Here is a 25,354-nt window from a genome sequence, read left to right as displayed (position 1 = left end):
CCCCCCTCTCTCTCTCTCTCTCTCTCTCTGCCGTTCTCTGGCTCTACTACCCTCTTAACTCTTAACTCCCCTCCCCATGCCCTGAATAAACTCTATTCTATACTATACCATTGTGTGGCTGGTCCCTCAGGGGGCAGGGATACTTCAGCATGGGCCCGCTGAGACATCCCCTTCCCCCATACCTTACCACACCCCCATAGAACATATTCTATTTCTCTTTATCTTTTTATAAACACATCATCTGTGGTTGACAATAAAACACAGGGAAGCTAGATATTACAATAAAAGGACTAAAGGCAAAAGTTTTCAGCAACCTGGAGCAATACTTGGGGAAGCAAAAGCAGTCAACCAACCAAATAAAAACTTATGATTAAAATGTTTATTAGAGGCAAAGGCAGACAGAACTGACTTAATTATACAAGTAGCAGCTTCCAAACTTTTTGGATTTATCTAGACTAACATTCAGGGAGAGACCATGCTAGTAGCATTAGGAAAAACAGACAAAGAGTGGAAAGAACTCAGGAAGGACAGACATTAAGTGAATTCAAGTAAACATGCCTATTTATCAGGTATATCTTAGTGTGGCATGTGGGGCTCACCACAGTGACTCTAACATGTATTTCATTTACAGTATCCCTTTTGAAACATTACTCCAAAATGTAGCCTAAACCATGAGAAACAAATTCTTAGGGATAATTGAACGGGTTTTAAATTGAGAACATATAAAACTGGACTGCTTCAGATGTATGGAATGTATATATATATACATATATATATTAATATATACCTGTACTGGCTGGTTTTGTGTGTCAACTTGACACAAGCTGGAGTTATCACAGAGAAAGGAGCTTCAGTTGAGAAAATGCCTCCATGAGATCCAGCTGTAAGGCATTTTCTCAATTAGTGATCAAGGAGGGGGGGCCCATTGTGGATGGTGCCATCCCTGGGCTGGTAGTCTTGGATTCTATAAGAAAGCAAGCTGAGCAAGCCAGAGGAAGCAAGCCAGTAAGTAACATCCCTCCATGGCCTCTACATCAGCTCCTGCTTCCTGACCTGCTTGAGTTCCAGTCCTGACTTCCTGTGGTGATGAACAGCAGTGTGGAAGTGTAAGCTGAATAAACCCTTTCCTCCCCAACTTGCTTCTTGATCATGATATTTTGTGCAAGAACAGAAACCCCGACTAAGACGGCACCTTAAGCTCATTCTCAGCCAGGGGCAGGGAATGTAGAACATTGCAGTAACAATAAAATCTGGATCTGCAGCCCTAGCCCAGTGGTAGAACTCTTGTCTGGAATGTAGGAGGTCCTGGGTTCAATTCCTATCACCACAAAAACGACATCAAAATAAAACCAGCAAAATCTGGAAAACACTGTTGTTAGGTATAAAATAGAGATTCAGAGTTTGGTAAATATACCTGTAAAAATAACACATTTACTTTTGATCAAAATGCCAAATGTTTTACTTGAGAAATGTGACAGGTGACAGGAGTGGGAGGGACATCCAATAAGGCAGAGAATAAGGAATGGGTATGGTTATTAGAAGAACATCCATATTTTTGAAACACAGGAGGTCATAAAAGAAAAGAACTCTTAAGTAGCATGAAGAAAAAATGTGCACATATGTGTGGACACACATGGTGGTGGAGGGATGAAAGGCAGTGAAGAACCAGATTATTTGATTACCCTCAATTAATTAAATTAATTATTTAATTTCACATGTTATCGACTTATCTGTTTAGTATGTGTATGAGTGTGTATGTGCTTATGTGTGCATGTGTATGCATGCAAGTGTGTGTATGTAAAGGTCTGAGAAATGCTTGCTGGGATTGGTTCTCTCCTATACCATGTGAGTCTTGGAGTGCAAACTCAGGGTATGAAGCTTGAGGGCAAGTGTGATTCTTGCCCTGAGAGCTATCTTGGCAGTCCAGGAAGGCCAAATATTTAAAAACAGATGGAATACAAAAAATAGGTTCAGTCTAGAAATACGCAAACATTTCCATCATGCCTGCTTTAGAAAGAGAACATAGCAGAGTCTGGAGTAGCCCGTCAGCCTTCACTGGGTTCCATTCCCATGGCACCCAGACAGCTCTGGTGAAACTCAGTGGGTCACAATGGAAAACATAAGGACATGGGCATGAAAAAAGATCTGGGATGGTCTGGGGGTGGTGGTGACAGAAGTGGGAGAGACATCCAATAAGTTAGAGAGTGACAGTAATAAGAATGATTACACAGATGTATGGAATTATCAAAGAATCACCACCATACAACAACCATGTCAAAAAGTTGGAAGTTAAGCCCAGCGAGCACACATTAAAGAGTGGACATGATGTGCAGAGGCACCCATCACTAACAGCCAGCTAGGATAGTATGGCATCTGTCTCAGGCATGGATTCAGGTCACAGCAAGGGCTGTCAGGAACCTTTGTGCAATGTGTAAATTTGTATCAACTCACACAACAGACAATAATATATCAAGAGAAATATGGACCACGAGAAAGCCAGGCCCCTGTGTCATTTATCTGTGTCAAGTCTCAGAACACAGGGTTGGCCTGGGGTCTGATAGCCCAGGGATAGTCCCATATTCTTGCACTAAGAAATAATTTTTTTTTGTAAGTTTAGAAACCCTTTCTCCTATTCACTTATACCTTTTCTAAGGCAGTCTCTGGTGGTTCTGGCTGGTCTTGAACTCCATGTACAGCTGAGAATGCCTTTGATTTCTGATCCCCCTGATTCTACCACCCACCTAAGTGCTGGCATTACAGGTGTCTGTGACTATACTCACTTTAACCAAGGCCAGTGACACAACCCAGGGCTTTGTGCATACAGGTGGACATTCTCCCAACTGAGCTACAGTGCTAGCCCCACCCATGACTATTTTTAAATGCTGTGTGTCAGGTGTTTGCCCTGCAGTTGCTATAATGATAGGCACACACCTTAGAGCTGAAAATGTCTTCAAGGAATTTATCAAAATCTTGGCTGGGATGGAGACTCAGAGAAAAAGTTATCCCTGAGAACTGGAAGATCAGTTTTTAATTAGCTCTCAATAGACTGTGGACTGATCAGGAAACAGTATCTAGAACTTTCCACGGGAAACAAATTATCTGTGGCAGAGTAGGAAGACACTGTAATGGGTGGTTCCTTCCAACTTCCTCTGTGTTTTCTTTAGATAGTGGGCCGAGGATTTTGCCCCTTTGAAATGATGACAGACAAGCCTACACGATCCCACAGACACTGTTTGTCTGTAGCCAGGATTTCCATGTCTGAGACATGGAAAAGCATATTCTTTGCTGTCTAATTTGTATCTAATTCTGCTGGAACAATTGTAATGTGGTGTTTGTGTGTAGATGTGTGTATACATGTGTGTGTGCATGTGGATGTGTGTGCAACTGTGTGCGCATGTAAGTGTGTATGTACACATGTGTGCATATGTGTTTGTCATAGGTTGATTTTAGTGTCATCCTCTATTTCTTTGCAGTTTACTTTTGGGACAAGGAACCTGGAGCTCATCTAGTCAGCAAGCCCCAGGGAGCATCCTGCCCGTGCCTCCTCAGCACTGAGATTACAGAGATGTGCAGCTGCACCAAGCTTTCTCTGTAAGTAGTGGGAATCAGGACACAGGTCCTCATGTGTGCATGATGCACACTTTATCAACCCAGCCATTATTCCCCCAGCCTCTCCCTTAATCCTTTTTATTTAAGCAATTTTCAGAGAGATATTTTAAATCCACTTTTGTTGGCAGCAGCTAAGAGATCAGAAAAATAACAGGAGATGCAGCTTTTGAAGTATTTGATGCTTTCTTCTTTTACCTGAAAGGTATTGAGTACTGGCTATGCACACTTCTGTTTGAGAATGACAGTGAGGGCATTGAGCCTGAGATTTAAATCTTAATAATTTTTCAATCTATTTAGCTTTGGAGGAATTGAAAAGTTCTCTAAATCATGTGTGCTAGACAGAGAGACGTGCTAAACTGTATTCACTAGTGACCAAGAAGCATCAGGGAAGCAGGGACATTAGAAGAGAGTCCTTAATGACAGTTACCATCTCCTGACTGTGATTGTCCCACCCCTCTCTTCACCCTGCCCCCACTGTGTATGTATGTGGAGGTCAGAGGTCAGCTGTGGGGTTACTGCTTTAGGTACCTTTACTTTTGCTTTTCTGAGTCAGAATCTCTTACTGGTTTGGAGCTTGCCCAAGAAGGCTGGGTTGTCCGACCAGTGAGCCCCAAGGATCCTCCTGACTCCACTTCTCCAGTACAGACTAAAAGCATGTGTTAACACATCTGACCTCTCAACATGAGTCCTGCGGACTGAACTCAGCTCCTAATGATTGCAAGAAAAGCACTCAATGAAGGGCTGAACTCTCCAGGGCTACTTCTACCTTCTTTCATTTAATGTTCTTTGCCCAGCAGCATGTGATTCTTTTAGAAGGGACCAAATGGGAAAATAATGGGAGAACATCTGTCTGATGAGCAGAGTGTTGCTTTGTATCTATGTTCTGTAATCATAACGAAGTAGCTAAGCTGTGGCTACCAAAGATGAATAATCCTGAGGGATAGGACACTCAGAACTGGGTACTGCATGTTATCAAAGCTGATCGCATCTTCAAGGAACTTACCAAAGACTGGGCTGTGAGAAACAACTTGAAATTTCAGAGATAACAAGTGTTTGTTACAGAATTGGCAGACACCTCTTAATTAGGTCTCAGTAGACTTAGGATTAGCTAGATAGAGGACCAATTAGAAGGAAGGAATGATATTGCTGATGACAAATGCCAGAATGTCAACGAAGAGCTGAGAAAACAGTATCCAGAACTTTTCATGGAGAATAGGTTGTCTGAGACAAAAGAGAGAAAAATGCCTACAGACCAATACTCCTCCTGCCTCTTGTTACCTTAGTTGTAGGGGTGTTTATATTTTCTTGTGTACAAGCTGTACAGTCCTAAAAGCGTTGTTCACTTAAACAACCGCAGGTACCTCTGAGGTTCTGTCAGCTCTGAGAACACACAGACTATACCTTTGACTTTAGATATTCCTGAAAGTCTCTGGCCATTTGCACCCAACTTATTCTTTGCATGTTTCATGTTTATGTGTATGTGTGCCTTTTCTACTAGAGGTTTAGTTAATAGCTAGAACAGTGGGATGCATTCAGAACAGGTCAGGAAACAGTTAAAATAATGGTCAGACAAGAGCACAGTAGAAAGATCTATCTTGGATGTATGGTAGGTAGTGTTTCCTCATGTCAAATGATTCACTAGAATGGCGATGAGGCCATGGACAGCAGGATCTCTCTGCGTCTTAAATGTACTCTCATTAAAAGATGACTCTCCTACAGTATCAGCATCTCACAGCACTGATGTCCCAGGAAAGGATGCTGCCCTGTTGAGGAATGCTCATGGACATCCTGTTGGTGGCTTGCTCCTAGCTCATTTATCATGCTGGTGCTTGATCAGTGATTGCTAATATGTTATACATCCCTCACTTCCACCTTTTCTGCAAGATAATTAGTCTTAACCAAATAGGATCCTTTTTGATGGATTCCCCATTCCTTCTTCCCTCCAGGGCAACCATGGCCAGTGACTGGCTGATATGGTAAGTATAAGGGAAGTCCCTTGTTTCTGGAAGGACTCTTTACTTGGTCCAATCTGACATAGTCTATGGATGAGACCACAAACTCACTTAATGCCTTCTCTTGTCTTTTCTGTTTCTTTGGTTCTCCTCCCAAGGGCACCCCTACAACTAAGCCCCCTCATAATAATCCACACATAAGACAACACTATTGTTATTTTCATTTGTGGAGAACTTGGGTAGTTATAAAAGCCATGGATTGTTTCAGGGAGAGTTGAAATTTTCAGCAAGAAAATTCATTTTTTCCTAACAATCTGTTCATTAAATCTGAGTCGATTTAATATGCTATATCTTCTAAGCAGGCTACAGCTAAAACCATTAAAATTAATTTAAAATACTCTTAGAAACATGGTGTCTAGTGAAAAAAAATGAAAACTTGGGATTTGTAAGGGAAAATATTCCTTAATCGGACCCATGCCTGGGGTTAGTCATATTAAGAACATGTGTTTCACTTTAGTGAAAAAGCTGGATATAGTGATATAACCTCAGCACCAGAGAGATTGAGATGGGAGGATTCCTGGAGCATGCTGGCCAGCCAGAATGAAGATACCCAACATTGACTTCAGTCTCCACATGAACATTCTGTACACACACACATAAGCGTGTGTGAGTGAACACATACAAACACATGCATACCACCTAAGAGCACATGTTGACCTATTGCATATTATCACAGGGTTTCAATATTCCCTTGAGTGGCTCACTGCCAATACTCAATTCAATGTCAAGGCAGAATGCGGTAGCTGGAATCCATCTAGGTGACACACAGGAAGATGGTCCACAATCTCCAGTGTTCTTGTAAAGCCTTAAGGATTTCACAAGAGGACCTACTTGGAGGAAAACATAAAAGTGCTCTCACCAAGGAATTCTATCAGTTCAGAATTCTTTCCAGCTAAGACCTAATCTGGAGTCCTGTTGTCCCAGAGGCAGGGTCATTCATCTCTGGAGCTCACAAGATACACAGAATTGCTTGCTTCGCTCACATTTCTATGAAAGGTTGGGTTGTCTATCATAGATTGAATAGGTAACCAATTCTTGTAGGCAGGGCTAGCCAAAAGAAGTGAGAAGAAAGCACATTCCCTACCCCCAACTCTCAGGGAAAATAGAGGAACAGAATGTTAAGAAATTGTAAGAGCCAGGGATTGGAGAGGACCAGGGAGAAAAAATACCTTCTGGACATCAAAAGACTATTGAATTCACTAACAGCTTTTGTGGTTTCCTGTATGGATAGGGCTATTCACACAGCAAGTGTTTTTGGTTTGTTTTTGTTTGTTTTTCGTTTTTGTTTTTGTTTTTAAGAACATAAAGTTGGGAGGGGGAATTGGAGATCCAGAAAAAAATGGAGAGGGGGAGAAGGGCTGAATATGATTGAAATATATTGTATTCATGCATAAAAATTTCAAAGAATAAATTAAAATATTATACTAAACTATTAAAAATATCCCTACCACCTCCACCACCACCACCTTAATAAGCAAGCCCTAGAGACATGATTAGACTGGCTGGAGGGCAAGGCTTCAATCTGCTTGACCCACAGGGAGTGGGAGCCAGCTCAGTAGGAAGGCCTTGGGCATCAAGTTGAAGGCAAAGGAACTTGAAACAGATGGTCAGCTATGAGCCTATCTTTACTAGTCAGTCTACTCATAGTGGACATATGACCTTCACAACTTTAAGGACAGGCATCAGCCAGCTGTGAGTGTACTTTTGTTTCAGAAACCTGGGTGGTGGTGATGGAGGTGGAGGTGGTGGTCATGGTGGAGGTGGAGATGTTGGTGGTAGAGGTGGTGGTTGTGGTAGAGGTGGTAGAGGTGGTGATGGTGGTGGTGGACGTGGAGGTAGAGGTGGTGATAGAGGTGGAGGTGGTGGTAGTGGTGGTGGTGGTGGTGGAGGTGGTAGAGGTGGAGGTAGAGGTGGTGATGGAGGTGGTGGTGATGGTGGTGGAGGTGGAGGTAGAGGTGGTGATGGAGGTGGTGGTGATGGTGGTGGAGGTAGAGGTGGTGATGGAGGTGGTGGTGATGGTGGTGGTGGTGGAGGTGGTGATGGAGGTAGACATGGAGGTGGTGGTGATGGCTATAAGCCTCATCTTTCTTTCAAAGATGCCTCTTGTATCACTTCTGTTCCATCTTGCATTTTTCCATCATTTCCCTGCTCTCCTCAAAGAAGATACTAGTTTGCTTTGCTAAGTCCTTGAAAAGATCAAGTCGACTTGTTTACTAACTTTTTCCCCTTTTTGTTTTTAAAGATAAAAGAACAAACTGGCTGGGAGATGGCTTAGGCCAGTGGTCTTCAATCTTCCAATGCTGCAACCCTTTAATACAGTTCCTCATGGTGTGGTGACCCCCCAACCATAAAATTATTTTTGGTGTCTTTTCAAAACTGTAATTTTGCTACTGTTATGAATTTCCAGTGGTCTTAAGTGATCTCTATGAAAGGATTGTTTAAGCCACAAGGAAGTCACAATCTACAGGGTGAGAACAACTGGTTAAGGGAGAAAGTGCTTGCTTAGCAAGCAAGATGGTTTGAATTTAATGCCCCAAACCCATATAAAAGCAGGAAAAATGGTGGAATCTATTTATAATCCCAATGCTGGAGTCGGGTTGGGATAAGGTGGGCAGATTCCTGGAGGTCCTGGCTGGCCAGCCTAGCAGAAAGGGTGAGCTCCAGTTCAGTGAGAGACCCTGCCTCAACAAATAAGGAGAGCCGCAGCGATGCTACCTGACCTTCAACCTCTGGTCTCCACGTGTACACACATATACCACCACCCTCAGCATTCATGAAGCTGGGTTTGATCTCAGCACCTTACAAAACCAGGTGTGGTCGTACACAAATGTCATCCCAGTTCCCTGATGAAGGAAAGGCAGGATGATTGGAAGTTCAGGATTATCCTAATTAGAGATACTTAGGCCAGCCTGGGATACATGAAAACTCTGTCTTCAAAAAGTAATAACATAAAAGGCAGTCATGTGGAGCTGTAGATGACTCGGCAGTTAAAAGCACTTGCTCTTTTAGAAGACCTAAGTTCCATTCCCAGGACCTGTTCCATCAGGAGGCTCACAGCTACATGCCATTCCAACTCTGGCCTCCGTGAGCATATGTATGCATGTGCACATTACTCCCCCCACCCCCCACCGAGCATAGACACATACTTTTTTTTTTAAAAAAAGGCACCCACAATATAAATTTAATTCAGATAAAATCACAGCACAACCTTCTTTAGTATCGAGTCTTATAAAGCTGCTGTACTTGAGGTGTCCTGAGAACCCCACTAAGGTAATGGCTGTGACATTCCTCAGGGGTGAACTCATTTCCATTACTGAAAACCACAGGCTCCTTGTCTTGTCACACGCATCACAATGAGACCTAAAATAGATCCTCATCAGCACCTCTTTCAGGGTTATGAATAGCACTACCTTGAAAAGGGCCGAAAGGGATGCATGCATGGGATTCAGAAAGGAGGCATTCAAGAAAACCAAGCAGGAGGCAGGCTGCCTAAGTACTTTGTGCAGGGAGCATGATGGGACCTCCCTCAGGCTCCCACACTGGCAGCCAGGTGCCATACTCAAATGGAGATGGAGTGGGTGGGAGCTCCAAGAAGGAGCTTCATCTACTGGGCAAAGTGGTTGAAAAATCCAGAGGACCTAAGCATCAGATCAGATTGCTGACCCTGTTCTCCACCTTGTTCTCTATCCCTCTTTCCAGGTGGCTGGAAAATCAAATGGTTTTTCTCTACCTTCCTGACTGTTGACATTTCTCATTCAATGTACCCGACCAAAGGAATTCACAGTGGGCCACCTCCAGCTCAAGAAGTCAAGGAAGGCACTTTGCCTTCTGCCTGTTGTCCTTGCTGGGATAATGACATGACAAGTCTGGGTCTCTGGTTTAAGGAAAGAGTGAGGGTCAAGGACAAGAAAAGAAGTAGCTACAGAGTGGTGGATCAGTCAGTCCGGCTCTATCAGATCTGAATATGCTCAGGTGAGATTTGAAAGATGGTTGATTTTAGTGTGGTAGTTGTGTGGCCATCTTTATGCAGTATTATGATGGAAATCTGACTAAGTACAGACCTTGTTTTCTAAATGTGGTTAAGAGGAAGGACAGGCAGAGTTGAGAGCAGCAAGGCGAGTCTCGAGGCGACAAGCCTTATCTGAAAACACAGACAGGTCTCATGGCTACAGCAGCAATAGATCTGATACTGCTTCCCACTTAGAATATCCTACTTGGCAACAGAAGGTCCCAGGACAAAGGCTGTACTGATGAACAGCCATACTTATTAACACTCTCTGGGGCTGATTGATTAAAACTTCCATCATTTCAGAGAGCTAAACTACTGCAGAGTCAATTGGTCTTGGACTATCTTTAGTTTCTCAGTCATTAATTACCCACTGTGTTTGACCTACCAACATTGTAAGACTTGGAGGTAAAGAGCTATCTAACTATATGGTGACCTTAAACTTCCATCATCCCAAAGACTGAGGATGTCACAGATCACATCTGTGGCTGATACCTGAGACCTCCTTGCTTTCTTGTGACATGCTGATCACACCCATTTATTTGAAAAAGAAATGTCTTGATTTATAACTTTGATGAAACATTGAAGTATGGTACTGGAAGAGCCTAAATTTGTATTCCTGGGACCATGGCCACTAATATTTGGCTCTAGAAGAAACTCTCTCTTATTCTTTTTTACATTGACACACCCTTGAACTGGACCTTGACAAGGCTGAGAGAATCAGAGAACATTCTACCTTCCTGGTCTTATAGCCATCACTGAGGTATCCGATTTCAGTCGTGACAGACACAAACATCTCAGGTCTCCTGTCCCTACCTGGGATAATAGGCTTAGGCAGGTATACATGGGCCACATACAGTAAAGGTATAAAGGGCACCAGGCTTCTGGTAGAGGATGCCAGCTGCTGTTTTGGTTCTGACCGTATTCCAAACAAACTCTCCCTCTGCCTGGCCCTGCTTGCCTTTGCTTTGAGTAAGTCCCCTCCCTCAAGGCCACTCCCCACATGGACCCTCTTGCATCTAACTCTCTAAAGCTCAGAGCTAGTCTCTGGGTCCCTGAACCTGGGTACCCAGCTCTCATTCATTTTCCCAGGGGCATTGTACCTGTAGGGGTTGGGGGAGGTCTTACCCACGATCATGTGGTTGCAGACATCACAGAAGGTGGGCTTCTTAAAGACATGCTCCTGAAAGGCGTGGACCTTGCTGTTGCTGCCGGGGTGCAGGCCAGCCTTGGTGGGCATGGATGCTGGGCTTCCAGGGATGGGAATTGGGCTGGGGCTTGGGCTGGCCTTGGCCAGCAGGTCTGCTTGCGATTTCACATCACTGTTGGTTCTTGGGAAGAAGTTGTCAGCACTTTTGCTCCTCAAGCTCTTGGTCTTGAAAGAAAGTGACCGTTTTAGTTTCTGGAGCTGCAAGGCAATGACAGGACAGCCTCTCTTATGATGGGTCCTGTGACTCCTGTGGGGGATGCAGCCAGCTCTGCCCTGGACCCCACGAATACCTTAGCCTGGGAGGTTCTGCCAGGCCTCAGTGTGGGCAGTCCAAGGTCAGTGGATACCTGAAATGGGACTCAGTAGTCTACACTGTGCCCCATAAGCCAGTGAGCAGAAAGAGGCTCCATCTGCCCATTCCACCATCTTCTTTTCCAGCCTTGCTTTCTTAGGTCCCACCAATGTGCTGCCTGAAGTCCCAGGACACAAACCTCAGGACACTGGGCTTTTGGCCTTTTGTCTTTTGAGTTTGCATGGTTGGAAGTGAGGTATGAACTCTGGGTACCAGGGCTGTGTAATAAGGTTTTCTCTTTCTTATGAACAGTCAGTAGCTATTTGTCTCTAAGGACAGCATAGTATACAAATGATGTCTTCCTCTGACTTGACATTAATCTGGCTAAATGGTCTCCAGAACACAAACCAGAAGCCTGCTAGTCTGCTTGTATCTGAAACATGTGGAAAGAAACATGTACTGTGTGTAAGACATGTCTGTATGCCCGTGTGGTATGTGTGTGTAGCATATGCTTATGCATGTGAATAGTATATATCCATGTGTATTTGTACATGTATGTGATATATATGTGTATATGTGTATATGTGTACATATACATACACATATACGCCTGTGTGTATGTGGTATGGGAGAGTGTGAGGTACATGTGTGATATATGTTTATGTATCTGGTATGTGTTTAGGACTTAGTATTTCAAAAGCCTGTTTAGCTTTCCTGGCCCTTCATGTGTCCTTGCCCTGGTTTTCAGCCTCAGTGAACCAGATCATTTCTTCTTTGTCTTTGGGACTTATGGCGAGACACCACATGGATTTGGAAGGGTGCTCGCAGGACTTGAGTCCAGTCTGCATCGCTAATCTGACCCTGCTGGAGGGAGCTTCTGGACGCACAGATGTGAGCGTAGGAGCTTTGTGCTTAAAATCCTCTGAGCACTTCTCTTTTCCTTAGGCATAAAGAACAGCTTCAGCTGAATGTGGTAGTGCATTCCTTGACCCCTAGCTACTCAGAAGGCTGGTGCTTGTGGATCACAAGGCCTGCAGAGTGAGTTTGGATCAGCTTTGGCAAGTCTACGTCTTGAAAATTAAATAGTGATAAAACAAGGTGGAAGATACAGCTCAGTGGTGGAGTGTTTGCCTGGCATGGGTAAAATGTTAGGCTCAATCCCTGCCCTAAATAAACAAAGGGTCCAGCCCCTGCTGCTCAGACTCCTGGGTCCTCAGCACTGGCCACAGTTGGCGTCAACCTTGACTTTGCTCAGTCTTGCCAGCTAATACAATTCTTTAAAAATCTCTCGTGCATTTCATTATCAGCCCTTAGCACCTGTCTTCCTGCCACCCAGAAAAAAGGAATAAACAATGAATGAGTTGTATGGCTTTTAGAGGTTGCAACACCTTTGAGGTGGGCTTCTTTGGTAAGTATTCATCTGTAGCCATTCTTCCTTTTGCCTGAAATCACATCTGTGCAGCAACTGAAACTATGCATGAAGGTGCCCTGTGCTGACTGGAGTTTCCACACAGTGGGGCCAGGCTCCCTGAGGACACTTGAGAGGAGCTGATAGAGCAATGTTAAGCCTGTCACCTCCCTCCCCACCTCTATTTTGACCTCAGAGGACTAGAAAGCCACTGCGGTCACAGAGCTGTGACACAGGAAAAGCACAAGGAGGCTGTACTCCACCTTCGAAAGATCTTGTCAATTTGCAGTGTGATTTTGCAATAGACTGAACTCAGGTCATCTGGAACCGCAGCAAGTGAGTGCTCTTAACCACTGAATAGAGTCTATTTTCCACTCTGTGAACTTGTTGGCTTAAGGATTTGTCCAGTTTTAGAGACAGAGATGAGACATGATCTCACATCATAGCCTAGGCTGGCTTAGAACTTACTCCACAGCCCAGATCGGCCTCAGATTTGCAAGATATCCTCTTTCCTCAGCCTGCTGCTGAGAGTTCAGATGTGAGTCACCCAGGCTTTTAAACTTTTATTTCACTTTAATGTCAGGCTAATGAATGGGATTGGTAAATAAGACACTTGTTATCAAGCCTGAGACCTGAGTTCCATTCCTGGGACCCACGTGATGGGAAAAGAACTGACTCACACACGTTGTACTGTGACCACCACCTGTGCCCTGTGGTGCCTGTGTACATATGCATGTGTAATTATACTTTAAAAATTTAGCTATATATTCACTGAATATTGTACTATCATATAAGGGTATTTCATAAAAGTATGTTATTGGTTGAGTACAGCCTCAAAAGCTAAGTTACTTGTCTATTATCTATTCAAGATGTCTGGCAACAGAGGTACAGATAAAGAATGTGAATATACATATGGATTCTTTTTGGTCATAAAGATGAAGAAAGTAAAGTTATTTGAAGGAAAATGATGTAGCTGGAGATAGTCACATTAAGTAAATTAACCCAGTCTCAGAAAGAGAAATAACATGTTTCTTCTCATTTTGAGATTCTTAGATTTTTATATAGAAGCATTAAAAATCATGTATGTATGTGTGTATATATGTATGTGTGTATGTATGTATGTATGTATGTGTGTATGTATGTGTGCATGTACATATGTATGCATGTATTCATGTATGGCAAGAGTATAAGCAAGACCGATAGGGAATGAAGAGAACTAATGAGAAAGAAGAAGAAGGTGTTGGTGTGGAGGAGAAGAGCACTAAGCCAGTTTGAAGACAGGACCCTGTGGCTCCTTTGGAAGCCTGACAAATGCTTTCAGGGCCAAATATGTGATAATCTGAGGGATTGTGTGAGACAAGACTCCTTCCACCCAGGGAGCTCACTGACCTGAGCCATACCACCTCCTGCAAGACAAAAGGGGACTCTAGTAGAGATGACAGCTTCCCAGCCAAGTCCCATACAGACTGTCCATCCCACACATCCTCCACATGACAGTAGTTGAGGTTATTGTGTTGCACATCTGCTGTGCTTACAGGACAGTGTATAACCAACACAAAAGTGTAGGCCAGGAAGGTGTTATTATAGCCTTGGAGAAATGAAGGAGATCAAGTAGCCAGCTTAAGGTCAAACAGCTTCTGAAAACCAGGCTCAATGTTAAACCTGCCTTCTGTTGACCTCAGGCTCATTCCTTTCTTGGTCAATGAGTCTCCAGGTGCTGGAGTTACACCTCCAAGAGTAGAAGTTACACCAGGTCTCAGGAACGTGGAACCTTTCCCTGTCAGTGAGTATGTAAAGGGCTTTGGAATGGGGAGGAAGGGCTGTGGTCTCCAGAAGTTGGCACTTCCCTTCCTTGCCCTGGCGTGTGTGGATGGACACTGTGTCAGACAAGGAGGTCAGCCTGCTTCCAGAGCCAGAGATTTTGTTGGAAGCCAATGAGGCATTTTTTTTTATTGTAATGTAATGCTTGAAAGACATGCCTACCTGGATGAGGAAGAGATACTCTCTTCTCCCTTCCCTCTTCACCACCTATAGCAGGTGGGGGACCTGGCACTAGGGTCATAAGAGCAGGAGAAAGGGCCCTGCCCCTCACTACTTGCGGGACTCAGGAGAACGGAACCCTGCACCTTGCCTAGGCAGCATAGTAGAGCTGATTGACCCTGGTGGTGGTGGCAGGGAGATGGGTGAAAAGGACTGAGCAGAGGAGGTCTGAGGGTATGAGCATGGGAGAGCTAGGTTTGCCATTTGTCTACCATTCAATGACATGGATGAGGGAGAGATGCCACATACACACCTCTCGCTCCTTGCCACCTTTGGCAGACAGGAAAGCTAGCCCCAAGTTCATTAGAGTCAGACAGCAGACCCTGTACCTCACTTAGGTAGCACAGTATAGCTGAACCTGACTGCTAGAGGGATAGGGGAACCAGCCCGAGGGTATGGCCATGGGAGAGCTGGGCCCTCAGCTTGTCTGCCAGGCAGCAGCATGGGCAAAGGGGATGTGCATTCCCCTACCTTTGCCTCTTGCCACAGCTGGCCTGGTGGTCATGTGAATGGGAGAACTGGCCGTATCCTTCACCTTCTGCTACACTCAGGAAAGAGTGTCCTGCACCTCGAAGGGTAGAGCTGGCCCTGGCTGCAGGGGTTGCTGATGAGCTGACCCTAAGGGTATGAGAACCAGAGAGTGGGGAGGCTGACCTTTCCTTTCTGGCTCAGGTCCAGGGTTTTAAATTGGCACACCCCAATATCTACCCTATCAATTACCTGCTGGAGTACATGAAGGGGCTGAGTCTACAGATCCAAAACTACAGGAGCTTTGTGATACAGGGCAACAATAGGATATCTGAGAAGAATCTCAATGATATTCCTGTATTTATTGAGTGGCAGAAGCCAGAGGCTTCCTACCAGACTGAGTCCTTACAACAAGTATTTACAAGCAAAGACATGTAGATAAAAGGGTAGACTATGAGACACACTGTGACACACTACAGTTTCCATAATGATTTTTTTTCTTTGTTTGTGGGGGAGATTGCAAGGGTGGAGGAAGGGTATGAAGATTTGTTAGCATGATGTGAAATCCACAAAGAACTAATAAAAAGTTTTTTAAAAAGGAAAAGAAAGACATGCCTACCAATTAAATAGGATCCTAGTTGCAAGTTCACAAGAGCACTTTCTCCATACAACCTTCAAGGAGCAGAGACCAGAGAGAAAGATAAAAATGAGGAAATACAAACCGAATTTGACAGGCACACAGGACCAAAATGATTAACGCCTATGCATAACCAACGAGGTAAGTTCTGTTTAGAATAATATTCCTTTTAAAATAAAAGAATTAAAAGGTATTTTTTATGTGTTGTGTGAGTCTACACTACATGTGTGCAGGTAACCCCAGAGAACAAAGAAGGTGTAGTATCCCCTGTAGATGGAGTCACAGGCAATTACGAGCAGCCTTATGTGGGTGCTGGGAACTGAACTCAGGTCCTCTGGAATAGCAGCAAGTGCTCTTAACCACTGAACCATACAGTTTGCTTCCACAAATATTTAGAAGTATCTTCTCATACATTGGGCGTGACTCATACCTCGGTTCTTAACATTTCAGTAAACTTTATCCACGTATGTATTTATTTGGTGATTGTGGTCAAATCCTGGGCCTTGTACATAATAGTCTACCACAGAGCTATATCCCCAGTCTATTATCTTAGGAAAACTTGCAGGAAGGGGATCATTCACTCCTTCACTCATTGAATAACTCACTACTGAATATCCATTTGGATGCTACTAGTCGCCAGTAATCGTGCTCAGTTTTGGTGATTGAGCAGTGAAAAATGTTCAACAGTGAGATTGACCTCCCTAAGGTTTGAAGTCTAGTAGGCAGAGGAAAATAAAGACTAAAGGGCAACATACTTGGGTGAGCACATGTATTACAAAAGGAAATAACAAGAGATACAGGCTTCTGAAGGTCACAAGCAGGCTTCTCTGATGGGTGACATTTGAGCACTGATGTGAAAAAAGTGGTGGGTGGGTGGGTGATGTTTTAGGGGAGCATTATGGCTAGTGGCAATAACTAGCCTCAAGACATTGTTGGGAGTTGGGAAACTAGCAGAAGAGCACTGTGGGTAATGAGAAAGCCAGCAGCAATGGTCCAAGTGAGAAAGCAACATCCCTGTAGCAACTGATGGCAATGCAGCAAGGGCAGGAGTCCCAGATCAGCTCAGGTTGAGGCTTCCTTGCTGGTCATGGTAAGGGCTGTGGAATTTATCCTAAGGGCAATGGTTCAGAGCGAGGAAGTGATGAGGGCAGACTTTTATTGGAAGGGTTGCTCTAGGGAATGTTTGAAAAACAGATGGTTAGGAGGCAAGATGGAGGCAAAGAAACCTGCTGGGAGATGCCTGTGAGAAGGAGCAGGCTGAGAGGTGATTCTGACAGGTGTGGTAAGACACACTTGGATTGCAGGTGCATTTGGAAAGTGGATCCCAGAGTTTGTTGAGGGGTAAGAGGATGTGAATGAGTTACTCTAAGATATCTGATGGGTGTAACTAATGAACAGAGGCATTCCCTTTTTACTAGAAGAGCATCAGAGAAGACATGTTGTCATGGAGACCAGGCGGTCTGAGATGCTTATTTAAAATTAGGGAGGAATCAAAATGTTGGTAAGTAGATACATGATTTTGACATTCAGGCGGAAGGTCTGAGCTGGGTATTGAGTGGGGAAGCATGAGGTATGGATGGCAAGCAGGGACACGAGACCAAAGGAGATCATTACATATGTCATGAGCAAACCCTCGAGAGAGACACTGCCTGAGGACTGAGCCCAGGATAGTACAAATGTAGATGAAAAGACTCATGAGGCCAGGCAGTGGTATTTGAGAAGCTGCCAAGGAAGGGGACCTAGAGAAAGGGATATTATGAAAGCTAAAGGCAGGAAATGACTGGGAGAAGGAGGGAAAGCCAATGGGGTCAAATTAATCCCAACCCTAATTTAAGTCACATGAGGTTTAAGGCTCTGCAAAGGGTGGTCTTTGAAAGATCTTAGCAGATTCGGTAAAGCTCTAAATGTGTGGTAACAAGGTTTCAAGAAAGACTGTCCAGAGAGGAAGACGTAGATGTGGTGGTGGCCAAAGACAGTGTCTCTGAGTTTACCTTGATGCAGATTAGTAAAGAGACATAGTAGCTGGAGGGGGCTGTAGTATCTTAGCATTTTGTTTTCAGAGAGAGTTGTTTGAATGCTAGTTACTTTCAAGCTGCTTTTAATCTGATGGTGCCTAACAGGTCTGGTTGTTGAGCTTTGTCCTTGAGAAGGGGTGGGTATAACGTACAAGACTTGGGCAGCTAGAGAGGGATACAAGCAAGCCAGCAGGCCTGGTGCTTGTTGAATACAGATCTTCATGTGTGTGCTGTCTGTGGGGGTGTGGTTCATGCATGTGCAGGCATATGTGAAGGCCAGAGAACACCACATATGTTGTTCTTCAGGTGCCATCCACCTCAGAAAGTAGTATAAGACAGCTAGACAGTATCCTTGGGAACCCATGTGTCTCCCCTCCACAATTCTAGAATTGCCAGGCAGCTATGAAAATGTTTGTCATTTATTTTTAACATGGTTTCTGGACACTTGCAAACATGTTACTGGCTGAGCTTTCTCTAGACCAGGATACAGATCTTTTGATTGTTCAGAACATGGGAGAAACCAGGAGGGAAAGGGAAGAAGTGTCAAGAACTGGAAGAGGGAGACCAGCTTACAGACAGAAGAGGCTGATGCACAGTAGAGCAATGTACTGTGGTGGGCAGGATGCTAGGAAGGCACAGATCATCTGTTACAGGTTACTACCTATTTTACAGATGAGAAACCAGAGACTTGGTGTGGTGATTTGAATATGCTTGGCCCAGAGAGTGGCACTATTAGGAGGTGTGTCCTTGTTGGAGAAAGTATGTCACTGTGGGGGTGGGCTTTGAGACCCAACTCCTAGCTGCCTGGAAGTAAATCTTCTGTTTACCTTCAGAACAAGATGCAGAACTCTCAGCTCCTTCAGCACCATGCTTGCTTGAATGTTGCCATACTCCCGCCTTGATGATAATGGACTAAACCTTAGAACCAGTAAGCCAGCCCCAATTAAATGTTGTCTTTTATAAGAGTTGCCTTGGTCATGGTAGCTCTTCACAGCAATGGAAACTCTAACTAAGACACATGGCAATTTAAATGCCAATAAGCCACAGAATGAAGCTCCATATATGAGTCTCTGACTTCAAAGCCCTGCAAAGCCAAATGAACTTTGGTGAGAAAGTAACCCACCCTCAATCTCCTCTTAGAAAAAAAAATCTCTCAGCTTTGTGTGATTAGTCACCCTGGTATCAGCTGGGATTTTTGCAATGATCCATAGGGCTGACATGTTGGTGCTGCTTAGGTGGCTGTGTATTAGGAAGCACAGACATTCGGCATCCTGAGAGCACATGGAGAATTTAGCCTGAGGTAATCATAATGCAGACATGTTGATTCACCTGTTGGTGAATTTGCAGTTGAGATGGAGCTAAGTAACCAGCATGCACTTGATCTTCCAAACAGAACTTCAAGTCTGAACTATGTTGGGAAAATGTGCTGCAGACTAGTCTGCCCGCACAGGCAGCAGCTTGGGAGGCACACAGTCCCTGTGGGCACTCTGAGCTTATTTTCCTGCTTGTTGATGCTAAACCATCAGTTGCCTTTACAAACATGCTCTCAGCTATCTAAAACAGCATCAGTACCACACTGGCTTTCCTATCAGTATTCGGAAGAGGTCATCAGAGAACCGTTGACAAGCAAATATTTCATCCTGAGTTTTCCTGTGTGATCTACATCTTTGATTGAAAATGAACATGTTTTTTCTCTTGACATTTTGTGTCCTCTAAATTAGTTACGTCTTCTTGTTGAAATAGTCGTTGGCTTTTTTTTTCTTGCCTGCAAAGATATGATTAAATTAATTGATGATCTAAGCATGAAGGGAATGAGTTACTTGGCAAGCAGAGGCAGGTGATCGACCGTTGCCCATGTGTATTCTGAGACACACTCCCCGTCACCCTCCATCAACCACGTGGACAACTAACCAAGTCTATTTCAAGTTTAGCTGAGGCTGTGGTTTTTCGGAGTATTTCCCAGACACACCCAAGGCTAGTGGGCAGACAGAGTGCTTTGGTCTTGGGAAAGTACAGGGCCTGTGATGAGCTTTCCAATTTTCATGCTGAGTTTTAATTCTTACATTAGATTTCTTTCGTGTGTGTGTGTGTGTGTGTGTGTGTGTGTGTGTGTGTGTGTGTGCGTGCGCTCACATGTATTTGTGTGCACATGAAAGCCAGGCCTTGGGTGTTTTCTTCAATTATTTTCCATTTTTAGTTTTTGAGCCAGGTTCTCTGGATGCAAAGCTCACTGATTGGCTGGCTGCCTGGTTAACTCTTGAGATCCTCCTTCTTCTTCCTACTCCATGCTTGAATTACAAACATACAACACTATGCCTGCCTTTTTAGGTAGGTGCTGAGGACTAGAACTCATGTCCTAATGCTTATATGGCAAGCACTCTATTGACTGAGCGACCTCTCCAGTCTATGTCTGATTTCTTTCATTGTAAGCACAATACATTCCAGGTTAGATTCACTAGGGTTTAGACAGTGATTTAAAGGTCAGAAAATTTCTCCCAGTTGTATTAATAAATACTCTGTAAAGCAACATTTATTGAACAGGACCAACTCCATATTCTGCTCCCAACAGCTGCATGGTTGAAGCAAGTCCCTGAAGCCTTGAATCCCAACAGGAATGGGGAAGATTAAATTAGTGCTTCCAAATTCTCTCACAGGTCTGACACTGCAGAACACTGTGAAACAAAAGACTAGAGTCCATTCTTCAGACGTGTAGGGCATGTTTCTACAGGCAAGTAGCAACACTGAGAATGATCAAAGGTGACAGAAGATCATGTATTGATGTCACAAAGTAGTAAGCAGACTACGACTGCTCTAGTCGATGTCAGAGAAAGGTGGCATTGAGAGGGGAAAAGAGTCAGAGAGATTTTTTTCCAATCTCCCAAAATGAATTAAGTTTTACTTTTTTGAGACAGGATCTCATATAAGTCTAGGTTGGTCTTAAACTTACAATGAAGCTAAGAATGACCTTGAACTTCTGTCTTTGTTATGGGGTACAAGAGCCACTGTATCCTCTCACTTTGGATGGTCCCACTCCTCTAACTTAGTTTCTAGTCACCATCTCTGTCTTAGAAGCATGACACAGCCAGAGCACTGTACAACCCAGACTTCCAAAGATGCGATAGCTAGCCACACCTTGTTTTTATTTTTTTTCTGAAATGACTCCTGGGTATGATATCAGCATAGTAATACATTGTCCTGAGTATGATGTTAGCAGAGTCATATGTTATCGCCTAAGTGTGATATCATCAGAGTCATACATGATGCATTTAGAGGCTCGTCTGTGTGTTGAGCAAGAATGAAGTGAGAAGCCACCAGAGGGGAGGGAGGATATAAGCTCAGGGACTAATCTTACTATAAGGAAATAGTCTGAGGTTCCATCCTGAGAGGAGAGGGACTTACAGCATTACATGCCAGCTGCTCAGTCCATGGGTGAATAGAGGTACTGACCATGATGGAGCTGGGCTGGGAAGGGTAGGAGGTGGCAAATTTAGTAGTGATTGGAACAAAGAATTTGAGAATAAAATACTTTCAGATGGAGTGTGTACTGTAAATTTGCCTTTTTGAAAAAAAAAAACTTAGAAAATCGTTAGCAATGTTCACATTGGTATTTGAGGTGCACACATGAAGATTCATTATTAGCCTGGAGGAAGGCTTGCCTGAAGTCATCTGATGTAGAACGAATGTTTCCATGACCAGTATTATCCCTGGAGTCTTACCAGGGGAACCCTGTCTAAAAGGCACAAAGGATGAATGGCAATCATAACTGCTGATCCACACGGCCTATCAAGGCCAGTCAAGCCAAGCTGTAAGATACTGTGGACACCAAGCCACTATATTTGGCCATACTTGGTCTCTTCTGCTTTTCACGTTGCTGCTTCTATTGCTAAGGGAAACTGAGGAGGGGTCCATCTTGGGACCAATCATTTTCTTCTCAAGAACAAAGAAAAAGGGCTTGACTCTTGATAGAGGTTGGCTGTGTGCATCCTGGAAAAAGCCATCTCAAAAGCATTCAAGGTGTTTAGACCATGAGATGTTCAAGAATTTGATTCACAGAACCCACTGATGTAATAACCAGAGAGCTACAGAATAAACATGTACACTTTATGTACAACACTAAGCTTTGCTTATTAAGCACTGCTTTGTAAAGACTGATCACAGTCTGAACTGTGTCCTCCATAAGTCTTACACTGAAGGGTTAACACTCCACCCTGTACCTCCGAATGTGACTATGTTTGGAGATCTGGCTTTTACAGAGGTAATTAATGTCAAAACAAGACCATTACAATGTGCTCTAATCCAATCTGACTGGTTCCCTCACCAGAGGAAGACATTTGGGGGATGGGGAGATGGCAAGTGGGAAAATTTTTGCTGTACAAGCACTGGTATCCAAGTTCCCATGTCCATGTAAGAGCTGGATGCAGAATCATGCGTTTGTAATGCCAGTACTTGTAGAACAGAGATAGACAGGTCAGTGGAGCTCAACGGCTAGCCTGGCGAGTTCTAGGTTTAATGAGATAACCCGTCTCCAAAAATAAGGCAGTGAGTGACAGGGGAGTAGGGGAAGACATCTAACAACTGACCTCTGACCTCCATGCACAAGAATGGATGCCCATACCCACCCTCATGCAAACACACGCACGCACACATGCACACATGCACTCACACACGCACATGCACACATACACACATGAATGCACTAAAAATAATTCACATAGATATGTGAAAAAAATGACCAGATGAGGACACACAGAAAAGGAGCCCTCTGCAAAGCCAGGAGAGGGAAGGCTCAGAAGAACTTAATATGTGCATTTGGATCCCAAGCCTCTAGAATGAGGAAAAAAACAACCTGTTATTTATGTCATACAGTCTGTGGCATTTTTATTACAGCAGCCATAACAAACTGGGTCCTCAGTAAAAGCTTGCTGAGGAACAGCTCTGTGTTCCTAGAGTGATGCCTCTCTATCAGAGAGAGCTGCACAAAGATGGCTCCTGTTCTGTTCTTGGTGCTGTCTACCACATATTCATCCAGAGTATAGCCTACTAGGTAATAAGAGTGGAAAACAGGGAGGCTGTCTTAGCCCTGCCTATTACCATAGCTCCTAGAGATTTAGCTCTCCCTCTAAATCTCAGCTCAGGAGTGCTGCCAGTGTCCTGCCAGAACTTTCTATAATGTCACCATAAAGTTCAGTATCCCATGTCACTAGGCAACTGCATCCTGAGCACTATACCACCAGGGCAAATTCTGTCAACTTTCACCTTCTTCTAAGTGGTAAGGATTCTGCTTTTTCCCTTTATCCTTGCTTACAGTATAGTTTTTTGGCATGGGACAGGTACTTTGTTTTGAAGTGGGTAACTGAGTAAGTGGACCTTCTGTATTATAAGCTTAGGTTTCACAGATTTATTGGGAGGGCAATCACAGAGTTATCTAAACAGTGTCCTTGTTTACAAGTGTCCAAGTCTTCCTTACTGTTAACTTTAACTCCATTCTTTAAGTCAGGAACTTTGGTACCTCCTGTCTCCTATCCAAAACACCCAACTCTGTATTTGTCGTGTTGCCTGCCCTGCCCTGTCTCTGTACCACATCTTTGCAAGCTATTTTATAGCATCCTTGCCCCATGGACAAGAAGGCAATAGAGTAAACGGTTTCTCTTGACCATAAGGCCTAAAGCCAAAAGGTTTCATCAGCCCAAGTCTAACGGATATGGGTATAAAGTGCATACTCAAGGCTGAGGAACCTCAGTGGTAGACAGGCAAGATTGAAGGAGAGGCTCTGTCCAGGATATAGCTTGGAGATGGTCTAAGGACTTGGAAGGTATATTTTTCAGGGTACATATGTCAGCCATGTTAAATAGAGTGTTGCTCTCAGCAGCTTCCCACATGGTCTCACTGTGCTCAGACTTCTTCCTGCTGGCACAGAAACTAGCACAGAGGAACACGTGACTCACTCTGGTCTACCTTACATGTCTTCTGGGGTGGCCCTGGGACCTGAACAAGGCTTGTAATGGGAGCTTGGCAGTCTATGATGTGGTTAGTTTCTTACAGAAAAAGGTCCCTCAACTAATGACTTGTGCTCTTGAAAGCAATGTCTTTCCTTGTGTTCTTGTCATGCTGACTGTAAGTAGCCAGACCTGCATTTCATTTCAGCCTCAAGTTCTGAAGTTACCTGTGATTACTTATTTCTCTTCCATGCTTCATATCCTGTCCAGTGGCCAAGACATCCATCTTGACTTCTTTAAAAATCTATGTAGAATCCATCTACCTGGCAGACCTCCAATGCCATCATGTGGGTCCCATCTGACACCACCTCACCTGAACCACTTCCCTTTTCAAGGGTTCTCTGCCCGGGTCCAGGAATTACATTCTGTTTTTGCTCTACTTCTGGCAAAGAGGTCCCCAGTGATTTTCTAAGAGGCCTGATAACAGTTCCTCACCCTAGGTACTGTCCCACCAGACACCTCTTCAGTGCCCCTCAAGGCTGGCCTGGAACAGAGGACTGGCCATCCCGATCACTCTTGTTCCTTGTTCTTCTCATGCCTTTGACTCTGTTCAGTCAATCCAAGAGTGCTGCTGCCCAGGCGTCTGCTGCCCCTTCTCTGGGGACTTTCTCATTTCTCAGTCTCTTCAGATCTATGCCCTGGCTCTGTTCCACTTGACTTTTCAGAGTGGTTTTTATTATATACATTTTTTATTTTAGCTGTTTATTTTAAAAATTTTTAAGCTCATGGAATATTGGCAAGAATAACCCAGGAGTACAGATCTCCCTCTTTAGCAGGATTGAACAATTGTTAGTAATTTCCCAATATTTGCTTTTCTTTTCCTTTCTTCTGGCCCATCAATAAGGATTATGATTGCCATTGCTATCATTTTTAGGGGATAGAAATTACACAAATTAGCCTTCAACATTTCTGAATTCTTTGGTGCATATTTCTGGAGAAGAAAAGTATTTCATTATAAAAATACCATAAACATGAATGCATGTTTGTTGCTTATGCTCAGATTTTGAAAACTAGACCAGTGATATCTCAAGAACATTATAAAAAGAATCTTCCTTAGTATCTCATCTGAGTTTACATATTTCTTTCAGTTTTCATGTTCTTGGTATCATTGGGCCTGAAATAGCATGCCAGTCTTTCTTTGACATTGGTAATATTTCCATTTTCAAAGAGCACAGAACTGCTGTCTGGTAGAAGGTACTGTCACCCTAGATTGTCTGGGGTCTCTTCACAATACAGTGAATGTTATACAGTTAAGAAGAGATGTCACAGACATGACACTGTGCCTTCAGTGTACAGTAGCAGAAGCACATGAAGCCTGGCTTTATGTTACATATTTATTGTGTTGTTTGTTGGTTCTTTGGCTCCTAAGCTGGAAGGAGATCTCTGAAAGGGCAGGCCATTTCCACTGTTTTCTGACCTTTTATGTCTCTGAACCTAAGATGTTATTGATGCTCAATAAATCTTGCCCGAAAGAATGAATCCAAGCATGACTGACTCTAAAACCAGTGCAGTTGACTACCAGGAAAAGGGCTTCCTAAGCACTCTCAGTTATCAGAGTCTCCATACATTTGGAAGTGAGGCACTTGGGGATGGGGAAAGTGACAGGGAGGAAGAGAGAAAAAGCCAGGCAGAGGCTGCCTGCAGGGGTGAGCCACAGTTCA

The 25,354-nt window shown here is 43.8% G+C and overlaps 1 protein-coding gene across 3 annotated transcripts in view; it reads right to left on the bottom strand.

Annotated features, from left to right (window-relative positions):
* Window positions 1–25,354, bottom strand: part of Stac (SH3 and cysteine rich domain) — a 125,941-nt gene that overhangs the window by 61,953 nt on the left and 38,634 nt on the right. For 2 of the 3 annotated variants that reach the window (XM_028787119.1, XM_028787120.1), the window contains exon 2: window positions 10,756–11,035. The exons of the other annotated variant lie outside the window; for it this stretch is intronic. In XM_028787119.1, the coding sequence (XP_028642952.1) occupies window positions 10,756–11,035 (280 nt within the window). The remainder of the gene's footprint in view (window positions 1–10,755; window positions 11,036–25,354) is intronic. 3 annotated transcript variants of the gene reach the window in all.

The sequence above is a fragment of the Grammomys surdaster genome, unplaced genomic scaffold (genome assembly GCF_004785775.1).
Source record: "Grammomys surdaster isolate TR1022 unplaced genomic scaffold, NIH_TR_1.0 125606, whole genome shotgun sequence".
NCBI lineage: Eukaryota > Metazoa > Chordata > Mammalia > Rodentia > Muridae > Grammomys > Grammomys surdaster.
The sequence above is the reverse complement of the archived record's forward strand: the minus strand, read 5'-3'. Positions and strand labels throughout refer to the sequence as shown.